A 23532-nucleotide genomic window follows, 5' to 3' on the forward strand; every position below is an offset into this window, starting at 1 on the left:
TCCTGTGGTCTAGTGGACAGAGTGCCTGCCAGAAACGGGGTTCGATCTCTAGTCGTACTGAACCATTTCATGTTAACAGGTGATACTTGTTGCTATCCAGCTTGCAAGGACTGGTCGACTTGGGAGTAAGTATGTTGTCAGAGTGCTATGTGTATGTGAAAAAAGCAGAGTGGTGTATCAGCAGGTTGGCTTTTGCAGGGGCGGTTGGTAGCCTTGTGGTTAACGCGTTAGCTCGTCACGCCGAAGACCCGGGTTCGATTCCCCACTTTAGTGCAATGTTTGTCCATTTCTGGCGTCACTCGTCGTGATATTGCTAGAATATTGCAAAAAGCGACGCAAAACCCAGCTCATTCATTTAGCACTTGCGACGATAACCACATTTCACCACCACACCACACACCACACCATACACCACACCACACACTACACTACACTACACTACACTACACCATACACCACACCACACCACACCACACCACACACACCACCACACACCACACCATACACCACACCACACCACACGCCATACCACACACTACACTACACTACACTACACCACACACCACCACACCATACACCACACCACACACAACACCACACACCACCACACCAAACACAACACTACACCACACACAACACCACACCACACACAACACCACACCACACCACACACCACCACACACCACCACACCACACCACACACCACACCACACACAACACCACACCAAACACAACACAACACCACACACAATATCACACCACACCACACCACACCACACCACACACCACACACCACACCACACCACACCACACACAACACCACACCACACCACACACAACACCACACACCACACAACACAACACCACACCACACACCACACCACACACAACACCACACCACACAACACCACACACAACACCACACACCACACAACACCACACCACACCACCACACCACACACCACACACAACACCACACAACACACCACACACAACACATACAACACCACACCACACACCACCACGCCACCACACCAAACTTCACCGCACCCTGTAATGCGCTTACCACATGTGTTAGGGAGAAAAGAAAAAAACGCTCAGTTCATTCTGATCTATTTACACACTGTTATTTTTTTAAAAAAAGAATCTTTTAACAACACCTATTATTAAGAATTTGTATCATTTGTATCATCAGATCGAGAATCAGAACACACTGAAACACAACAAACAAACAGGAGACATTTCGTCACAATATTGTGTCGAACTATCATCATAACAGCTCCTGTTCTAGATTCCACTCAAAACATTTAGTGTGCAACATTTGGTTCTATTTTCACCTTCAACTCCACGAGTATATACAATCCATGCGGCCTTTGAGTAGAAAGAAGGTTAACTGCGGTAGGCATTCTCTGCTTCTTCAACTAAGTTAATTGGCAATGGCGTAGGTAGGACAGACGTCCTTTAAATACAGGAGTCGATTACTATTACCGCCCCGTCCGGCCATTGTTTCAATGGTGCTTCAACTTCACACGGTAGCTACTCTGTACACCTGCTCACGTGAATTGGTGTACGGATTATAGAGCCCACGTTAAACACAACCTTCTAATCCAGATGGAGTTTTTTAGCCTCACTTGGTGAGCTTGTGTAGTAGTCAGAGCCTAGCTTCTGCCTAATATGTACAACTGACATCTGTTTCGGTACCTTTGGCCATTTGCCTCCTGGGAAACAGATAAAGGGAGGCAACTCCAAATACCAAGTCGTATGAGAAAGCCATGACCACAAGGACAACTGACGACCAAGGTGTTGAAGAATAGTAAATATTACAACTGACAAGGCTATGTAGCTGCCCAGGATCAACCTGTATTGGCATTTGCACCAAAATGTAAAAAGACTGCATTCTAAGACGGTGTCTAGTGATTATTCTGTTAACTATATATTTAATGATTACTCAGTTTAAATATATATTGGAGGGGTGTTGGGGTAGTCCAGTGGTCAAAGTGTTTGCTTGTCATGCCAAAGACCCGAGTTCGATTTCCCACATTGATACAATGTTTGAAGCCCATTTCAGGTGTCCCCTGATGTGATGTTGCTAGAATATTACTGAGAGCAGCATAAAACCAAACTCACTCACTCACTCATGTATTGGATCATGAACCAGTGTTTTATTCATGCTCTGAAAGGAACATTTAGATCATTTGAGGTGTGGCTACGATATCATTACATGCTATGAAGTGTATGTTCAACAAGGGTGATAGTCAACATATTCATTACAATATATGTGTTTCCATGTAGATGCTAGCACAGAGTAGAAGTCTAATAAGCGCCTTTGAGTTTCATCTTCAGGGAACTCAATACCACAGGCATCTGATAATTAATATCTATTGGTCTGCTATAATTATTCACCTGTACGTCATTTACCAGTGTCTGGACAGAGATATTATTTAATATATGTCATGGAATATGTTCCTCAACAAAGGACATGGGTGATTGAAATGTGTTATTCAGTGAGTAAATGTCACAATGAAAAAATTGTAATGAGAGTAGAATGATGTAATGCTTGAATCTGTTTAATCATGCACTCATACTTAAGTGTCCAGGGACATACATCTCAGTACATTCATATTCACTGGAATGATTGCAAGTATGATTGCATTTGAAAATGCATATTTCTTTTCTTTTTTAAATTTCTTTCATATTTGATATGAACAGTAAATTGGGTCAAATGGAGAGTAATGGCTAGGGTACCAGGCTGTGGGATATTTAAAATTACAAATGTAAAAGAAAGCAAACAGATTAGGTATTGTCTAAAGGATTGCATGAAGTCCTTCAAATGACACAAAATATGCTCTTTTGTTTCAGGTTATTGTGACTTACAAAACCAACAATTAGCAATTTATGAATATAACATGTGAAAAAGTGTTATTTGTTTTCAAAATCAGTGAACAAGTTTGAAACCAAAGATAAATTTCATTTCATATCCATATAATTCTTAGGTCAAGGGCTTTCTGATGAAAAGAAAATATATAGTCTCTGAAATATTCAACACATGTTCACTCATTTTAGATCACCCTCGGTCTTGCTGCTGCTTATATATAAGTAAAGGCATGAACTTTTACCAGCTGTGTATTGTGTTAACTGTGCAACATTTTGAGGAAGGGCGTTTCTGAGATTTGAAACTAGACAACCACTCACGGCAGATATCTTCTCAGTAGTGCCATCCACTCACCCTTTCATACACAATGTCTAATAGCAAGGGGAATACCCTATACCTATATAGACAGCAGGTTAACATCGCACAGATTACAGCTGTTCTTGATGGTTCACAAACTGCACAACCATTGGCGCCAGTATGTTGTCCTGGTAGTCCAATGACTGACTCTGAAATGGAATACTTCCAATGGCTTTGAAGAAATCATCATGATCCTCCCTATATCCTTACAGATCCAAACCCAAGTCTCTCTTGCTGCAGAACAAACTTATGAGTAGCTAGAATATTTTGTATTTGTCAATGGTTGCACAACATGTGTTGGCTGAGCATGCAGAGAGTAACTAAAAACAGCTGACCTTGCACAGTTGAACAGACTTGATTACCTTACTCGGTTCTATTTTTAGAGCATGCAAATTGCTCTGAACTGTTTAAGACATTTTAAACAACCCATTCCAAGTCTGATCTGCTGCATTTGATAATAAACATTTTCATAGCAATGGCTCAGAATGACCTTTTACTAAAGTGTCACATTCAAGGGTGGATTGCATTGCAGTTTATCTGATGTGTTGGAAAGTTAGCATTTGGCTCCCAAACTATTCAGTCCCTTCATGTTACATGAGTATATGACCAATCTGGTCAGTGAAGTAAATAGTGTCAAATAGTGTCATATAATATGAACTAAAGCATTGCCAAGTGGAATAAAAATAAATTTGTCATGTGTGGTCTTCCGCATACAACTCAGTTGCAACGTTTAGCGCAGAGAGTCCTTGGATGGGTGAACATGTCTGGCATCTTGATTCCTTAGAGTTTCTCCGACCTGCCCCACAACAAAGCACTTGTGATATATTTTTCAAAATGGCCTCTCTTCACCCAGCACTGAATTTAACTGACTGGGTCTCATCGGACAGTTTGGGTTATCCGGGGTAATAATATCCATCATGCCAATGGAGGATTCACTGCTATATAGGGATCATTATTATTATCGTATTATTATTAAGCATAAACATAACAACTCTACATCTGACCAACTGTATGCATTGTACTCTTTTCCTTCCAACTTATTCACATTTCATTTACCTCAATGACTCACAGACCTGATGAAAATGGGTAGATTCCAATTGCCATTTACAGGTATATCCCTCAAACAGTCTCCATTGTTGTCTACACATTAGCATGAAATTAACTTCAGTGGCTAGACTGTCAGAGACTAACCTACTCAAATACCTCAGTTCTGACTTAATGGAAACGGTAGGAGATGTATGATGGATTGGACTGACCAGGGTCAGCTAGACTATGGTCTCTTGTCACTCTGCTCTCATATTGTGTTAACCTTTCTGTCTGTAAATTAAGCACTGGGAGAGAAGAAAAGGCTAGTTAAGATTGGAGGAAATGAAGGTGGTTTAATAAGGCAAGGTGCTGGATTAGAATGTGTCATTGCTGCTGAGTGGGGAAGACTTCAGTGTGTGTCTGTGGTGGGGGTGGCCGTGCCGAGGGAAATATTACAGGGAGGTGAGCTTATGAGTGAAGCTTATTGTGATTTTCACAAATGGATGGGCAAAGCCTGGAATTATGGTTTGTTTTGAATGTGATTTTCATAGGAATACTCTTTCTGTTTAATGGAGAAGTGAATGATCAAGGGATGGGATTTATGTTAGGATGTAGTGTGAAGGTGTTTCATGTGAACAATGGCAGTATGTCAGATGCCACAGAAAAGTGTTGGATATAAAGATTGGATACATGTCTGGATGTTGTGAGAGAATGTATTTGATGTAAATACTGGCCATGTGTCAAGATGCCTCAGAAAGGCGTTTGATGTAAAATTTGGATAAATGGCAAAATTGTCACAATTTATCATGACCAGAATTGTTTTAAAGTCCCACCCCAATTAATATTAATAATAGTTACTATTTCATCCCTACTTATAAACATGTTTAGAAACATGAATATCCATTTCAAGAATGCTTATTAGTTAGTTTCACCTACTTTTGTATACTTCATTGTTTCTTAACAGCAAAAGATAAGTATCCATTATTACAAACAGGGTTTACGGAGGCGACAGAACATGTGGAAAATAGTCTTTAAGTGTAAACTGATGTTTCGTTGTGAGTGAAACATGAGTGAACTAAATTCTTCCATTAACAAATCTTGCATGCCCTCACAGTGTACATGAACCTGCATCAAGTATATCTTCTTGTAGTATGCCTAGTCTTGACTTACCCATATTCAAGCCCAGAACATAATGTGACCAGCTTATTTGTATAGGTGCTACATTGAGAGTATTCTGGGACCCTGAGCCCAGTTGGCATGGTTCCTTTTGTCCTGTATAAAGGCGCATTTTGTTTACGATTAGAAGTCTTGCTTTGTGAATATCAATGACAGTAAGTCCAAAACATTTCCATGTGACAGTGTTGGATGAATAGAGACCAGTGTTGAATTGTGAGTTTGTGTTTCGCATTAATGGATAAGAATAAATGCATTATGGTAGAAAGTTCCTGACTGTTTGGAAGGTAACCAGATTGAGGGAGCTGTGGCTAAGGAACACGGGCTGTTCACTCTTGGACTGTTCAGCATGACCTGAAGACAAGCTACACATCACATCTAGAAATGGATTCTTATTCTGTGTCACCATGATTCATTAGGTTTGAGGATTTACCATATTCTTGGAACATGTACGTGTTATGAGGACTTATCCTGACTTTTTTCGATGGAATTGTTTGCCCAGTGATTAGCAATGTGATGTGTCAGATCTTTGAGGCCTTTATCAGATCAAGGAGAAAAGTGTTTTTTTTGTCCATTCATTTATTTTTCAACATTGCTCAAAGTTACAAAACTTTGAAGAATTATGATCAACAGAATCTATGGGGTGTTTTATAAATTGACTTGTTAAATTTATAGCAAAGAAATATCTAATGATGTTTCTCAGTTCCAAAACCATGTTACACTTGTATATATGCCTTCATGATCACAATGGGATTGAAGCTGCATGCAGTCCATAGTGAATAATGTGTATACCTCACCCAGGGCTATTATTTCTTTCAAGTCATAACCAGGAACCTTTGTCACCTTCATTATTTTGGACTGTTGTCCAGCAATAAGGGGTAGCGGCATTTTTGTCACACTGAAGCCTGGGTTCAATTCTCCACTTTTAAGTGTCTCCTTCTATGATATGACTGAGATAATGCTAAAACTCAATACTCACTCACCCATGTCTGAAATACTGTTCAGTGTAACTCACTCACTCATTTTGAACAAAGTAAGGTAGAGTATTTTGTGAATGTATTTCAAACCATTGTTCAATTCAAACAATGATAGTGCCATAATTTTTCATCTAAAACTGCATTTAATTTCACACAAGAAAATCCTTCAACCTCAGCCTTAATTAGTTTTGTGTTGACAATGATAAAGGACATGTTTGGCAAAATGGTCTAAAGTCACTGTGTCAAGTAGTGTCTTTGGTTGTGCCAGAACTGTATTATTTCTGTTTTGAATGTCAGATTTACCATGACTAATGTCTGTGGTTATCAGCACAATGCACATTCTTGTAGATTTCTGAGGATAAGTGCCAAAGACAAACAGGCGCAGAGCAAGCCAATGTTTTCGTGTAAGTCCAATAAGTTGTGACACTTTATATTTAGATAGAATTGAGGGCTTGCCCTACCTATTCAACAAAAATCATGTGTAAGCCAAGGCTTTTTCCTGTAATGGCTATGCCCCTGACAGTTACTTTAAACTCTTTGCCCAAAGTGAACTTGATAAGAACATGGTCATCTTGAAAGTTTATTTAATCACAAGACATACATTCTTGATCAGTGTGATCATTTGTGGTAAATCTTAAGTTGTATCTTCCAAGGATATTAAATATGAAATCATCAGAAATTTCACAACTTTGAATCAGAAATAGAGCATGGTATATGCGATCTTGAAAATTATCACTTGCAAATCATACACATACTCTTCCCCATGCTGTCATATCTGCTGCTGGGGAAATTAGGATGCATTATATAAGCAGTGAAGTATAAAGTTGTTACTTAAGAAACCCAGGTTTAATTCCATGCTTGCCATAAAAGGCGACTATGCTTGTCGTAAGAGGCAACTAACAGGATCGAGTGGTCAGACTCACAGACTTGGTTGACACATGTAATCGGTCCCCAAATGCGCAGATCAGTGCTCATGTTGTTGATCATTGGATTGTCTGGTCCAGACTTGATTATTTACAGTCTGCCGCCATATAGCTGGAATATTGCTGAGTGCGGCGTAAAACTCAACTCACTCACTCACTCACTACCCAAGTTTAATTTCCCACATGGGAACAATATATGAAAACCATTTTGTGAATGCCCCACCTTCATAATGATGAATATTACTAAAAGTGGCATAGAACTAAACTCACTCACTCATACATATAAATACCTCTTTATGGGAATAATGTCTTTTATACTGATAAGGATTGACCATTTTAAATTTGGCAGTAACTGGGACATGAATATGCATTTCTTTCTCAGTTCCTCAAAATATTGTTAAAACATTCTTAAGATAATTCAATGAATAGAGAAAGTGTTAAAAATCATGTGTTGAAGCTTCTCCCCCAAACTTTTGGCTCCTCTTTTTAGAAAGTAACTGATAAGTTTAAAAGTGCTGAGAGAAAAACATTCAGTCTCCAACAAAAATGTCAACCCCCGATTAATAGATTATCTGCATTGCCCGCCACACCCATCTAATATATGCGTCATATTCCTTGTGTCAAATGATCAAGCTGTCTGACCATGGTATAACCATCCTAAACTGGGTATAAAACCCAGCTAAGAGCGCCACCTGTCTGAAAAAAATGGAATGTAACCAGCCAATGAATGCAGGATACAATTGAATCCCTGCTCCTACTGAAAGAACCATGATCTTATCCCCATTTTCTATAGGCATAGTTAGCTAAAGAAAATCTAGCAAACTTTCTGTGTGTCAAACAAAATTAAATTGAAATAGTCATGGTAGACAAGCCCTTGTAGCGGTATTAAACAAGTCAATAGGCTTTCTTTCATTGTAACTAATACAAAACAGTCTACTCTCTTCTCGCTCAAATGCAGGTAAGCTTTCTCAAAGTGTTGCCTTTATCTAGTATGTCTTTCATTGTAGTTGACAATTCACTGCGAAGATCGACAGCGAATCAGTATTGTCAATAACACTCACTGACAGTGTTGACAGATCACAGAAATGCATAATGTTTGTTTAGAAGTCATGGCTGGAGAAATCTTTTCAATACCACACAATCAAGTGCTGACAAATTGACCCCTTGCCACAGTCAGGCCTAAATGTTCTGTGTAGGGTTATATGTATGGAGGATCTATTGATGGGCCACACCGTACTGACTGAATGGGTCGTCATAACGACACTGTGTTTTCCTTATTTGTGAGAGAACTTGTGAGTCTCTAAGACGAAACGGTGATATTAAACATGGCGGACCTGTACTACATTCCACCTGTCTAGTCTCATAACTATGATCGCTATAACGTTACGGTAAGCATTTAATCTTTAATCTGACAGTTAAACATCACTTGCGATTGCTGCCTTATCTTGATATGAGATAATCATGTGTGTATATTAGCGTAAGACGTGAAAATCACTTGCTACTTTACACCTATCCCAAGTCATTTGCTCCTGCTAGTTGAGAACCCTTTTGATATACATGTACAGTCACCTTTACTTCGATTTATTTTGAGGTAGATTTTTCCAATATCATTATTAGCTGTTTTTTCTTGACAAGTTTAATGTCTTTTCGTAGCTTAACTTGTTTTGTTTTCAGCCTTACATGTTCCAGAAGAAAAGTGGCAGCCATTTTGAAAAATGGTGTGAACTTCCATTGGCTGCTTATGAGTTTTGTTTGCTTAACATTTTGATCAACTCTAAAGGACGCCTTTGAAATTAGAAACTTAGTGGTGATATAATTATCAGTGGATACTTTTTTCAGTGTTTTTTTTAGCTCTCTGAAAACCCTTTCTTATTGTTACATTGTCACCTTTCTTCAGAAACACTTTGTTTCAGAAATTTATATTGATTATATGGAGAAAGTTTGAAATATAGATCTCTCTTTTTTCAGAAACTTGCAAATGAAAGAGACAAATTACAACACAGGCCTTCCAGTGTTTCAAGTAAGTTTCAAAAAATCATTTTATACCTCAGAATTCCAGTAGAAAATAGCAATCATCATATCATACGCCTCTCATTTCTTTAATTATCATATTTATATTTAGGTTTTTTACCATACAGCTAGTGCTTTTGAATGAAACCAATGCTTAGTTCTCATCTGAAGAAATGCTGGAAATTTAAAATTATTTCATTACCAAAAATACCGCATGAAATGATATGGATGTATTGCACTGTTACGGATTTTTGACACCCCAAGTGACACTGGTAGACCTAAAACAAACAGACTGCCAAGCAACAGAAATATTTTTGGTCTTTGAATCAATTATACTGTTTTATATTTAGCCTATATCAAAGTCTAAATGAACACCTTTGAAGGAACATGACCTTTCCCTTCCCATAATCCTGTAGGTACATCGATGGACCAATTGATAGAGTTAATAAGTTGGACCCTAGGAGGTATACTGTCTCTTGAAAGAACTATATTACCTTAATGTCTCTTATCTGAACAACATGACATACATGTATGCATGATATGGCGTAACTAGCTTTATAGATTCTAATGAATGATTCTTGTTTTCCCTGATCCAGTTTGGTACTTGTAAAATTGATTGAATTGTATTTATACAATTGTTTGATGCACAAGTTGTACACAGCAATAATTTCTATTCATGGTAACAGTGGTAGCTAGGTGACATATAAGCTGTGACAATGAAGCGCACAAAACGAATTAGAGGTTGGGGTAAGATTTTAAGTGTATTTTGGCACGTTATTAAGAAAACATACTTTCAAAAGGTTTAAATTCATTAATATGAAGTGACTTATATTATATTTGTTTACACATGCTCCCTACTGGTAAGTATATTATTATTAAATTCCATTTCAAAATGAGAGATTTAGCAAGGTTTCCATTTACAAGTCTGATATACAGAGTTTTGGAGAACATGTTGGAAAAGTATGTTTCAGTTCTGTACTTACGTTACATTTATCATTTTTAAAATTTATGTTTGTTTAATGTTTTGTTTTAATTAGATTATGGAAATATGCTTAATAAACAATGTTCTGAAATATTATTTTGTTTTTCAACTGATGACTTTTAGTGAAAGAACTTTGTGCTCTGGTTACTGACTTCACAAACAGCCGTACAACCAACATATAGGGCATTTCTTACACTGATATATTTTGTGTCTTTGTGTTTTGTGTTGCTGCTAGAAAGTGGTATGTAGCATGTGTGTTTTATGTGTTGCAGGTAGTGACGATAATGTAGACCAGCTGAAGATTCAGCAGGCTATGCTAAGAAGGCAGGAGCTTATAGACAGAATACGCGTACGTAGACGACATTAATAGAGGGCAACTGTGACAAAATTGTTTAATGACAAACAAGATTGATTATTTCAATGTGAATTTTGCACCAAGAGATAAAGTAACATGACAAAAACCCAGACGCTCGTTCATATTATGTATATCCTTATTGCTCTGAAGTTTATTACAGTGGAAGCTGTGAAAACTACCATCTGCCCAATCCGGCAAGTTGTCAACACCAGCATAAAATCTCAGTTCTGTCCGTGGCATGTACATTTATCATCAGCTGAACAATCTGGCATATTGTCTAAACCGGATTATTTTTTCAGTCCCGATGAGTGCCAGTTTAGACAGCTTCCACTGTACTCTGAAAACCATTGGGTGAAAGTGTAAAAGTTACTTAGTTAAATCTATGAACAAAAATCATGTGTCCTGGACTATCTTGCTCTCGTTTCAGCAAGAACAATTGTCCGATTTGAACCGTCCAAGGTCGCACGTAGAGCGACGTCGCTACACACCCGATCCCCTTCCGCCCCCACCATCACGACTTTCATTACCAGATCTACATAGGCATTGCCACTACCGTCACACTTCCAACAACCGAGGTAAACATCATCATCATCATCATCATCATCATCATCAGTGATAGTTTCATTTTAATGAGATGTTAGATTAGGATGTGCGTTTATTTGTTTGTTTGCTGTTTAATACTGTACTCGGAAGTATTTAAGCTACATGACCACAGTCTGTAAATAAGTGGTCAAGACAACCCAGTGATTGACATCATGAGTATGTATCTGTGCAACTGGGTTATTATGACATGCATCACTCAAGCTGGGGTGTCTGACCACCGATTACCACAGTTACCATTTATGACAAGCATCTGTTGCTAAGGACTAGTTCTAACCCAGATATAACATTTAACATAGAATCAGATAACCTTTATAATAACTAAAATATTTATGATTTCTGTTCAAGTTAGACCAGATCATTTTCCTTTTTATGTTATAGACTTACCTACCTAAAATTATGCAAGTGAAATATGAAAGGGGACCAATGATATTTCAATGAAAAAGTGACTTTTAATCATAATTTTGTGTAAAGCTACTACTAATAATTGTATTGACTTCATATCAACAATGAATTAAAAATATCAATATTGTTTTCCTTTTGACCAAGAACATCACTTGAAAAAGAAGATAAGTAGATCTGGGCTACCTACATAATAATTTTCATGTTTCAGATTTGTGTTTTCATGTGTTTAAAAGACAGGATACTTCATATTAGGGACCAGTCATAATATAAGAGGGTTAGGGGAATCAAGGGCAAGTTTGTCAAAACTACAGAAATTATAGATACATTTAGGACAGTGATGAAAAAAACACATTTTACAATAAAACATATGGTCATTTTGTGTTCTGTGTTTTTTGGAGGTCATGAAAGAAGTATACAAGGCAAGGGCATTTTCAGTACATAAAGTATAAGAAACCTTGCTATTCTCAGCTCCCCTCCTGTAAAAATGACTGGTCCCTAAGGACTGTTTCTAATGTATAACACTCAGAGTCTTCTGTTTAACATGCAGTGATATTAGGGTAAGAAAATGCAGTGATGTTAGGGTAAGTCTTGCTTGATGTTTCTCCCAGGACCAGGGTGCATGTATCAGGCCCCCCGAAGTGCTCCAAGTCCCCACCGTAAAGCCCCTGCCGAGGGGACTAATGATGGTAGGGAGAGCACTCAAAACACCAAGTCTGCACTGGGCACTATCTCAGGGCTATGTGGCTGTCACTGACTGAGATGCTATCACTCACAGGGAATGGTGTTACTTTAAGTAGCATGGTGTCTCATCCATGCTTGCTGTCACTCTAAAGTGCTGTCACACACCATGCTTGCTGTCACTCCCAGGGATTGGTGTTACTCTAAGTTATGTGGTGTTTCAGCCATGCTTGCTGTCACTCTAAGGGGATGTCACACACAGGGCATGGTGTCTCAACAGTGCTTGCTGTCACTCAGAGGGTTTGGTGCCTGTTGTCAGTCCTAAATGTACCTTACAGTTAGGTTGCCATAATTAACACTGATCTCAGCCAATTGGGCTACCACTTTCAGGTGCCTGTCACCTCAGGGCATGATGTCTCAAGTACTGTCAAAGGTACTGCCTTTGAAAGAAAGAAGGCAAAATATCAAATTCATAATTTTTTTCAAGATAAATATCAATCTCACACCTGACTACCTTTGTGACCTTGTCCTTAAATTTGTCTCTGAAAACAAACAGCCATGATAAGTCATGGCTTAACAGAAAAAATTTTCACAGGCATCAGCACATCACTTTTATTTGTGTAACAAATTTTTATAGCCAGTGAAAAAAATTAGTTTGATTTGGCTGTGTCCACTCCAAGAATGAGTGTCTGTAAGAACAAGTGTGACTGATTCTACAACTCATTAACTCTGCTAAACTTTCCAAGCTGTAATTCTGAGGGAGAATAAATAAAAATGTGTTCCTCCCTCGTCACCTTTTTTCTATCAAAAACTAAAAACAAAAGTCCTACCACCCTCGTCACTTTTGAGAAAAAATATGCCAGCGAAAAATTTGATCTTTTTATGCAGCCTATTAAATCTAAGTTACAAACAATGTAGGACAAAATATATGGAAACTCAATCCTATCTGACACAATTAAAATTTAGAATTAACTACCTGACAATTTAGTATTCACTAAGTCAATCAATGAATTCAAATCTGCTTAGATATGATGAATCAAGGAATTATCTAGATCTAAATTATGGCAGTTGATTGTGTCAAATCATACACTGTCGACTTAAGCTTGGCTGTAGTGATTTGAATGCGGATAAAGTAAACAGACACATTTCCAGCAATCCAGGATGCATTTGTTGATGTCACAATGAAGACACAGCCCATTACCTTTTGACATGCAAGTTATTATTAGAAATAATACTACTTCTATGTAAATGACCACGATCTCCAAACAGTTATGTGGAATACACCTAGCAAACAAAGATGTCAATAAGAACATAATAGAGTCCCTGCATCAATACATCTTTAAATCTAACCAATTTGATAATTTATTCTAGACAATTATGCACAATCAATTAATGATGTGTTGCTGCAGACTTAAGGTTTATAGGCACCAACAACGGACATATGTAATTAAATTTGTCAGTGGGTTTTGTATCTAGTTCTTGTGTATTTTGTTTAATGATTTATGTATTGGAAAGGTACTGATATAAGCAGATTTCTGCTTGTTTACCAAACCAGATTCTATAGGAAGTACTGTACTGTAAAGCTGTTATTTAACTGATCGCCATCAGTGACAGGTTGTCATCACTCACAAATAAATGCCTCTCACCAAGGCACTTTCAAGATCTCATCGACTTGTAATGATGTTTCTCACTGGGGTTATTAAATCATTGCTACTTATATATGTACACAAATCAGTGTTTATAGAAGTTTCTTATAAGCTGTGAAGGGCATCTGTGCTCAAGACATGCATCTGTGGAATGATAGCTTTTGAAAACCATAGCTAGTTTATAAAAACTTTTGATTGAGGACTATTTCATTATTTTCTTTGTTACCCCTGAAAAACTTTCAGGGTTAAGTAAGACAATCATTTGAAATTTCATATGTATGTCCATTATTTCAGAATAAGTTGATCAGATAAGGAATGTATCTCAAGTGCTAGGACATGAAATCAAGTCTTGATGAAATCACACTTTCAAAATATACATAAGTTAGACATGTACAAATATACTTTGTACACAGCAAAACCTATAATATCAAACAGTAGCACTCCTGCAGAAATCATCCCAATTAACAATGATGATTTGATCCCTTGGTCTTGTGCAACTGTGCTCCCAGTTGATGATACAAGTTTCCAGATTAGTGGGGTTCCGACTGATGAGGTTTCACTGCACAATCTTAAGCACAGAAAAAATAACAGCAGTCATTCCAAGTGACCACTCTATCAAATAATACTAACAGCCATCTAACACTACACCTAGATGCACTACACTATCCACAGAACAAGCACACCAGGTTTGTTCTCTGATATATCATCTGTGGTACTAATTGTTCCAGAGTCATTTCCTTGAATAACTAAATGTGGTCTTTCAGTATTTCAACACTGGCACAATGCTCTCACTTGTAGATTAACGTTGTTACTTAAAAGCATCATCCAAGTATTCATTGTGGGTGTGTTAGTAGCACTTCATATTTACCTAGTGATGTACATGTTCAGTTTATTAGATTTAATTTGTTAAAGTTAGCATTTTTTGATGATTAATAATCATCTGTAAACCAGTACTATTAGAATTTTTCATTGATTTATACAACTATCTTGTATGTTGTTCTCAATGCATGTTCTGAGGTGGTCTTGTGGTTAGATTGTTGACTTGTCACCCTGAAGACCTGGGTTCTATTCCTCCATGGTTATTTGTGAAACAAAATCTTGGTGTCTGAAGTCACATAAAATTGTACTCATATGAATGACATCTCAAGCACCATTTGTAGTTTCAAGATTGAAATTTGTAATCAAGTTTCAAAGAAAGTATCTATTTCAAATTGGCCAAGGCATAAATATGTCCTGAATTACTTAAAGTGAGTTAGTGAATGACTGAGTCAGGTTTTATTCTAATTTTAGCAAAATTCAAGCAGTATTATGGCACAGGACAGCAAAATTGTTTTCACTCATTTAACCCACATGGGAAACCGAACCTGGGTTTTCAACCTGACAAGTGAATGTTTTACCCACTATACTAACCCCTATGCCTGGTCAGTATTGAATACATATTTGAGAACATGTGTCCAGTGACGCTTATATGATGGTGCTTCCAGGTTCTGTCGCCGTAGGAACGGTAGGAGCGGTACAACCCATTGGAACCGATATGTCTCAAGTCAAGCACGTGATTGAACACAAGTACCGTCAGCCCGATGTTCCAGCTGTTCACACGTACCAGTTACCCCCCATAGCAACCCCACCAGCAATCATTCAGCCAGCTGTGCAGCCCGGCTACGCTGCCATGGCGTCCCCTTCCCCTATCATTACCACTGTCCCACAAATCCAGACTGTTGATCTGGTAGCTCCACGGAAAGAAGAAAAGAGTACTTTCTTTAACAAGGGAGGTAAGAATTAACTCAGAATTCCAGGTCTCAGTTTGACTGACATTGAAATGCCCATATAATGATATTGATGTTTGTTTTAGGAATCTGTCTGAGGATTACAAATGTATAACATATGTTATATTTGGGATTACATGATCTCAGTAAAGAACAGATTCTAGTACTTTTGTGGGGTTGAGTCCCATCCATAATTTGAACCCGCACCCTCAGAGACAGGCAGTTAGGCGGTTGACTTTGTGTGTTGATGATTAAGTGCCTGACCATGAGGATGTGGGTTCAAACCTGCAATGGACTCAATGCAACTTAAGTACTAGAATCGAGAATCAGTACTTTACAGAGAAAGTGTAATCCCAAATATACCATGTCCTACATTTGACCACTTTCTAAAGGGCGCTGTATATTCATACACAAGTATGATTTAGCATAACATGTCTACTTCCTTTACTGATATTAAAGTACATGTAGACGATCAGAAAGTGAAGGGAATTGGTTGTTTGCTGTTGTTTAATGTCGCACTCAGAAATATTCCAGCTATATGGGGGTCTTTAAATAATTTGAGTCTGCACCAGACTATCCAGTGATCAAAAATATCAGCATAGATCTACATAGTGTGATAAGATGCCATGTGTCAACCGAGTCAGCGAGCCTGACCACCCATCCTGTTAGTTGCCTTTTATGAGAAGCATGAGCTATCGAAGATAAATCCTTATGGGAATCTTTCACAGTTATGAAACGGAAGAGAAGTAACTCTTTGACATCTAAAATACGATGTATAGAAAGTATATATTTTGGGTACAAAACTGCACTAAATAGCATTCCCATTGAAGCACAGTCATCAGAAAACGATCAAATCTGGACAATCATATCAGTTAGATTTTTCAACAAAAATCATTTGATAACAGTGACATTTATTGACCAAATTGGAAATAATGATTATGTTCTAGAATTCATGGATATGATGATGATGCAAAATGCCCAGATGCATCACATGGCGATGCAGCAGATGATGGTGCGGAATCTCCAGGGGTCAGCACCCGCACCGTTAACCTCGCCCCTAGCTGCCGCACCAATAATTCCTGCTGCTCCTGTCGTAAGTCTTGTTTTAATCTCCTCCTCTTCCATGTTTTAGAATTCATGGATATGATGATGATGCAAAACGCGCAGATGCATCATATGGCGATGCAGCAGATGATGGTTAAGAACATGACACCACAACAGCCGGTGTATCCTGTGGCACCCTTAGAGCCATACAGTGTAAGCTTTATTCTCAAATTTATTTTTAACTTGAAATTTAATTCATATTTGTAATATGGTGAGGAAAAAAATAAGTGATCACAAGGACAAGTGTTCCTTCATATTTTTTCAAGGTTTCTTCACAAGCTTTGCATCACATAGCTTGCAAAGGAACCTGGAAAAAGTAGGGGAACACTTGTGCATACACATAATCCTGTATTTCTTTTCCCTCAGAATATTTGCTGCTCGTTATTGATGATTAAAAAATGTTTGCATTCCAATTTTAAAAATCTGGCAGTACCATTGGAAAAGCAGTACTATGGATTAAGACAACAATAATATCCTATTTCAGTATCCAAGACCAGTATACCATCATCACTATGGCAGCATGGCGGCACCAGCGGCACCAATGATGTACCACCACCAATCAATGCCAACCTATGATATGTCGTAAGTTGCAGAGTAACTGTGTTATAGCAGATAATAGCCTGTCCGGCATTTAACACACTAACAGAGAGCAGATGATTGCTGATTACTTGAGAACATGACAGGAGCATGACGCGTCATGAAATCTGTGATTCATGTCAGAATGGCTAACCGATCTTCACCCCTTGGGCTTTGTTAACATTCAGTCTTTCATGCAATAGCTTGTACAACAGAGAATTAAAGTATCTGTTGTAGATTGCATCTAATCCTGGTATTTTATTAAGCTATTTTTTAAAAAATCATGGGTTTAAATAGAATCAATATATATATGTTTATTAATTTCTATAATTATATCTGTTCTGCTTTATTCATTCATTAATGCTGTTGATATAGGATTTTTTCAGTCTAAGTAAACTTAGTCTCAGTGTTTTTCGTTACACTCCACCACTGAGTCTAACAAACCCAAGTAGAAGGTTGTGTCAGGTAACCTTTGAGCAACCTATGACCGTCCAATCAAATGGAGACGGTTAAATAGATGTAACAAATCAGACAACGGCTACTACTTAGGGATCAGAGGGACTTACAAAATATTCAGGTCACTGACACAGATCTCTCCACAAACAAATATCTGCATGTAACACATTAACTGACCTGCAGCATATACGTTTTGGGGTGTCTGTTGACATGGTTACCATTAGCTAGTATTTCCGCATGATGAGATCCTTGAAAAATGAATAATGCCAAAAAACACTATTTTCAGCGACTGTTTACTCACCGTTGTCATGGTTGTAACATGTGATGTGTGCATCGCTCAGAAGCAAGCATAAGCTAAATAACATTTGGAATCGTTCAGGTACAAACCTTTTCAGTATAAAAAATTCAAAATGTATGGCGAATGTCCACTTTTGCGATTTGGCAAGCTGTGTTCTGACTGGTCAATCTCAAAGGTTACCTGACACAACCTCCCATAAGGTTTTGTTAGACTCAGTAGTGAAGTGTAACGAAAAGTACTTAAGCTAAGTTTACTTAGACTGACCATTTTTTATACATATGATTAATATATTAACAAGTCATGACTACCCTGAAGTCAAATATCTTTATTTTTTTAGATGAATCACTTTTTTTACACACATGGACTGACTGATTATACTCTAAAATAGTGTGTGCATGTGAAACTAAAACAGTTTTATTAATTTATTAACATGTTCACTTTAATGGACACTAACAGCTTTGGTGCCTAGTCTTGACAATGGTGTCTGAACCATTGGGCCTGACACATGTTGAGAAAGTCTATTTGTTAAAATGGTGCAGAGCAGAATCACGTCCATTTGGCCCATGCATGAGAGCCAAGGTCTTGAATTTGCATCTCAGAGTTGTGGCAATCTGACATCCTCTAAGCATGCATGAACCACAAGATCTTGGATTTTAAGCACCTACATTAGATTTGTAGATTTGCTTTTACCACGCTTTCATTAATGGGTATGAGAAAAGTACTACATGACAAAGACATTTTTCGGACTCGGCCCCTCTTGAGGTGGTAACACCATGATGGAGCTGAAATTTTGTTCAGTTTGCTATTATAATAACCCAACTCAGAGGATAGGGAGCATTGACATATGTAGTGTTGGATGTTCTTGTATCGTGTCATTATCAGTATTTTTCAAGAAAACAAATCGTCACTTAATGTCATACGTTACATTCAGTAAATAAATATTCAGACACAATTGTTCTAATGTTGTTTGCATTATTTAATCAAATACGTTCCATCCTATTTCGGATCATTTTTGTTGATGTGAGACAGCTTTAAACAAAAATTATTAATGACAACGAATATTCCATGTTAATACTTTTTGTAGGTGCATTGTGCTGGGATTACTTATAATTCTGAATGATTATTACTTAATTTATTCTTATTTGTGCATTAACATGTGACTATAACCGTGTATTGTATTTCTATGTATTGTTTACAGGGGTGGTTTTTATCCTTTTCAGTAGAGGGTCACGAGGTGGAGGAGGAGGTGAGTTATCCTGACCCCTTGTCATGCATGTGCTAACTACAACCTTCCGTTTCAGGGACAAGGGAGTGACCATTTCATTTTCTTGAAAGTCTTGCAAAAATATTTACATACAGAAAGAAAAATTGTTCATCAGATGAACTTGATATCCTGAAAGAAATGGGATGTGAGAAAAATTTCTTTGGCTTGTTCGTTGAGAAAAATTATATGTTTGATGTGACTGAAATCAATGAATCATTACTCTCAGGCACTTTCCAGAATGTGAAATGATGGGTCCCTGAACTAGATCATATCCATTCCATGGACCACAGTGTAAGCTAGATAAAGACTGATGACAAATTAGAATGAAATATAATAACTCATGTACAATCAAAATTGTGAGGAAAATTAATAAATGTATTAATTTTCTACAAAATATATGAGTTTTAGATAAATTAAATGTACTAAGATTTATAAAAAACATTTTGGCCCTTTCTTGAGAATCCATATTATTTATTTTCCCATGCAAGTAAGCATGTGACATGATGCATATATTTACGTCTCACAGTATGTTTTTTTCTTTGCAATTGCAGTGAAAGCTTACAGTAACCCCTACATGATGTATGACGATGGATCCAACTATTATGTATACCACTGACACCTCCCAAGAACCTGTTGACCTTGAACTTTTAACCCTTGGCCTTGGATGTTGCCATAGTGATGAGCCAAGGAGAGTCTTCCCACCTTATGTTCTGAACCAATCATATTCTTTCACTTCAGCAAATTGCACCACTCATACTTTGAATCTCAAGTTATCTTGAAGCTGATTGGTCAGTTTGATTATAAGGGTATTCAAATATGATTGGTCAGTATATGATATTTCCAGTTCTTGAATGACTGTGATATGTCACATAGCTGTGCCAATTTTATGACTAAAGACTGCGATTTGTGAGTTGGAATGCTTGAATTGAAAAATATATAGATTATGTGTAGACATATTATTTCATTGATATGCCTCTCCTGTAGTAAAGGTAGTCTCCATTTTACAATAGTTCCTCTTTCGGATTCTTTTTTCGGTTATCAAAAATTACTGTTGTAAAAAAATGGAAGCAGGTAGTAATGACATTCGTCACTCATTTCGGTGCTAAACTTTGCACTGAGAATTAATCGAACTTGATAGCTATACAGCCACTGAATGATATTTTCAAAATATGTTTTTTAAAAATAACATTTTGAATTTTAAAAATTTTCTTTAATGATAAAATTGAATATTTTATTTACACATCAAGTATTGTGTGTTTATTACTATACTAATCAGCTGTTGATAACTATGTACATAACTTGAAGTAATAGATGTACATAGATGGTGCTACGCCAAAGTTAGCTGTAAATAAGAATGTAGATGTATTTATTCATTATTCTACAAATGGGAAAATTAGTTACAATACTGCTCCTTTGTCAAAATGCCTGGTTTACTTTGTCAAAGCGACCCTGACACTTTACCAAATTTGTTAAAGCTACAATCTTCATTTAAGAACAATCTCCAATAAGGTTTGTTGCTAATGGACAATATGAAACTTAAACGTCCTTTGTACATATGTGAGAAATAAACTTCAATGTAGATACAAATTTGTTGTTATATTTTGATTGAAAGAAAATTAACATCTGTCTGAGTATTCTTTCTTTTGGTTTTTCTAACATTTTTCAACTTATTGTTTCTCTGTTATTTTTGAAGTAGTATTAACATGTTTTCAACTAGAATTGCATTACTGATTTGCAAACTAACAACTAACTAACAATTATGTTATTTTTTGCACTCTTCCTCTGAGCACAGCACCCTGAGTGAGTATATCATCTGTCACTTGTGTACGTTAGGAGAAAGGTGGAAGGCTCTCATTGGTTATCAAACAAAACAAAATTGTCCATTATAATAAACAACTTAAAACAGTGGATCTGTTGTCATATCATGTGTGGAATTTTTGTAAACTATATATATTTGTTATGTGAAAGTGTATGAAATAAAATTAGTTTTGTTTGTTTGTACATGGGTTATAATATTGAATTTATGGAATGGAAATTATTTTGAAAGAAAAAAATAAATAATGAGCTTCCATATTTCTTATTAATACAAAGATCTTACTATGCTTATAACACTTATAGAGTATCAGTAATATCAGAGTATCAGTGTTATCATGATCTTGGGCGATGGGATAGCCTAGTGGTTAAACCTTCACTTGAAGAACTGGGTTCAATTCACCAGATGGGTACAGTATGTGAAGCCCATTTCTGGTGTCCCTCACCGTGGGATTGCCGTAATATTGCTAAAAGCAGTGTAAAACCATACTCACGCTCTCCTAGATTCAATCCAACTCATCTTAAAAACGTAGTGGCTAGTTTAGCCAAGGTGTTTATTTGTTTCTGCATATATGTCTTACCCCAGTCTCAGTTAAGTGAGTTCTGTACCGTAAAGTGATATCTTTCTTATAATTAGTCAACTACACATTCAAGTATTCATCTGAAAAATATCCCACATTTGGACTAGTAAATTCTCTAACAGTCTGTGTTGTAATACACAATGAAGAGAATTTATGAAAACATAGAAAAAGAACAGTAAACAGATCAGGGCCCACATGCACAAACCAATCTTAGTACTAAGACTACTGTAAGTCTGTGTTAAAGTATGGGAGATATGTTGGTCTTTCTGCTAAGATTGCTTGGTCCATGTGGCCCCAGGAATGCAAGAAGGTCAAACACAGAAAAGACAAAATGATGCCGTGAATTTTAATGATAATATTTTGAAAATGCTTCTGAATTATTGGTTTGCTTGTTTTGGGGTCAGAAAGTCTTAGAAATATAAGTTAAAATGATAAAGTTGACAGATGAAAGTAAGAATACTTCCAATCCTACTTGGACATTCAAATACATTTGAAATTGTCCCATTTCACAATCCAGTTTCAGGACTACTTTAAAGTAAACTTACAATCATCTTAGCACTAAGGTTGCCCAGTGAAAAGTGGATCCAGGAATTTAACAAAAGAAAACAGGTCTCTTGAGGCATACTGCACGATGAGATTCAGTTGTACAGAAGATATGCTAACATCATTTTCTTATATCACTCTTTTCAATATATAATATTCACTTTGCACATTTCTGTTTCACATTTAGCTAAGACCTTTGTGGTTGTAGTCTGATAGTTACTTCTTTTGTTTATGATTGTACACTAGCAAATGCAATCTGGGGAGATGATTGGTATATTGAACATAATATACCAAGCAGTTTTATTTGGAACATTGCTGGATCTCATCACATTTGAGTATTGTGCTGGTCCAACGATAATTAAAGGGGGACTGTGCTGGTCCAGCAATAATTAAAGAGGGACTGTGCTCATTCAAACTGGAAGTCCTTGCAAGTTTTAGTCAAGTTGTTCAAACGTCAGTCTTAACTCTGGTGGCTCAGATTTTGTGATTCTGCTATGTAAAAATTTGATACACAAAGACATGTTTCAGACACGACACTTATTGCAAGTTCTGAATGTACACAGAAATATGCAACTGAAGTTTGAGCACAGTCCTTCGAGAATACAAAAATGGCTACCCACAGAACCCAGATGTGTTCGGAACTATCATGTTGTTGAGTGGTCCACCATGCATTTGCAACTTTCAGGTCCACAGATGTCTGGAATGTAATCACATGAATGGATCTCAACACATGCACAGTATCATACTGACAGGCCCTTACATTTGGAACCTTCAGATCCACGGATCTCTAGGATCTGTGTATGTTGGTGGATCACTACACATTCAGCCAAACTCAAATGCAAATCACAAGCAGGATCAGCCCTAGAACTATGTGCACCATCCTTATCTTTTATAATGTAATGTCACACTGAGGATCAGACCAAGAACTACGTGCATCATGTAGATCTATATGTAATGTCACACTGAGGATCAGACCAAGAACTACGTGCATCATGTAGATCTATATGTAATGTCACACTGAGGATCAGACCAAGAACTACATGCATCATGTAGATCTATATGTAATGTCACACTGAGGATCAGACCAAGAACTACATGCATCATGTAGATCTATATGTAATGTCACAC

General features: G+C 37.1%; 1 protein-coding gene across 1 annotated transcript in view; it reads left to right on the forward strand.

The window, feature by feature from the left end:
* LOC137298385 (uncharacterized) overlaps positions 1-23532 on the forward strand; it is a 60990-nt gene that overhangs the window by 25291 nt on the left and 12167 nt on the right. Inside the window, exons 2-8 of the mRNA XM_067830639.1 lie at positions 9297-9348; positions 10593-10669; positions 11103-11250; positions 15489-15776; positions 16903-17027; positions 17359-17456; positions 19425-19450. Of these exons, the coding sequence (XP_067686740.1) occupies positions 9297-9348; positions 10593-10669; positions 11103-11250; positions 15489-15776; positions 16903-17027; positions 17359-17456; positions 19425-19450 (814 nt within the window). The remainder of the gene's footprint in view (positions 1-9296; positions 9349-10592; positions 10670-11102; positions 11251-15488; positions 15777-16902; positions 17028-17358; positions 17457-19424; positions 19451-23532) is intronic.

This window comes from Haliotis asinina, chromosome 10, assembly GCF_037392515.1.
Source record: "Haliotis asinina isolate JCU_RB_2024 chromosome 10, JCU_Hal_asi_v2, whole genome shotgun sequence".
In the NCBI taxonomy this organism is placed as follows: domain Eukaryota; kingdom Metazoa; phylum Mollusca; class Gastropoda; order Lepetellida; family Haliotidae; genus Haliotis; species Haliotis asinina.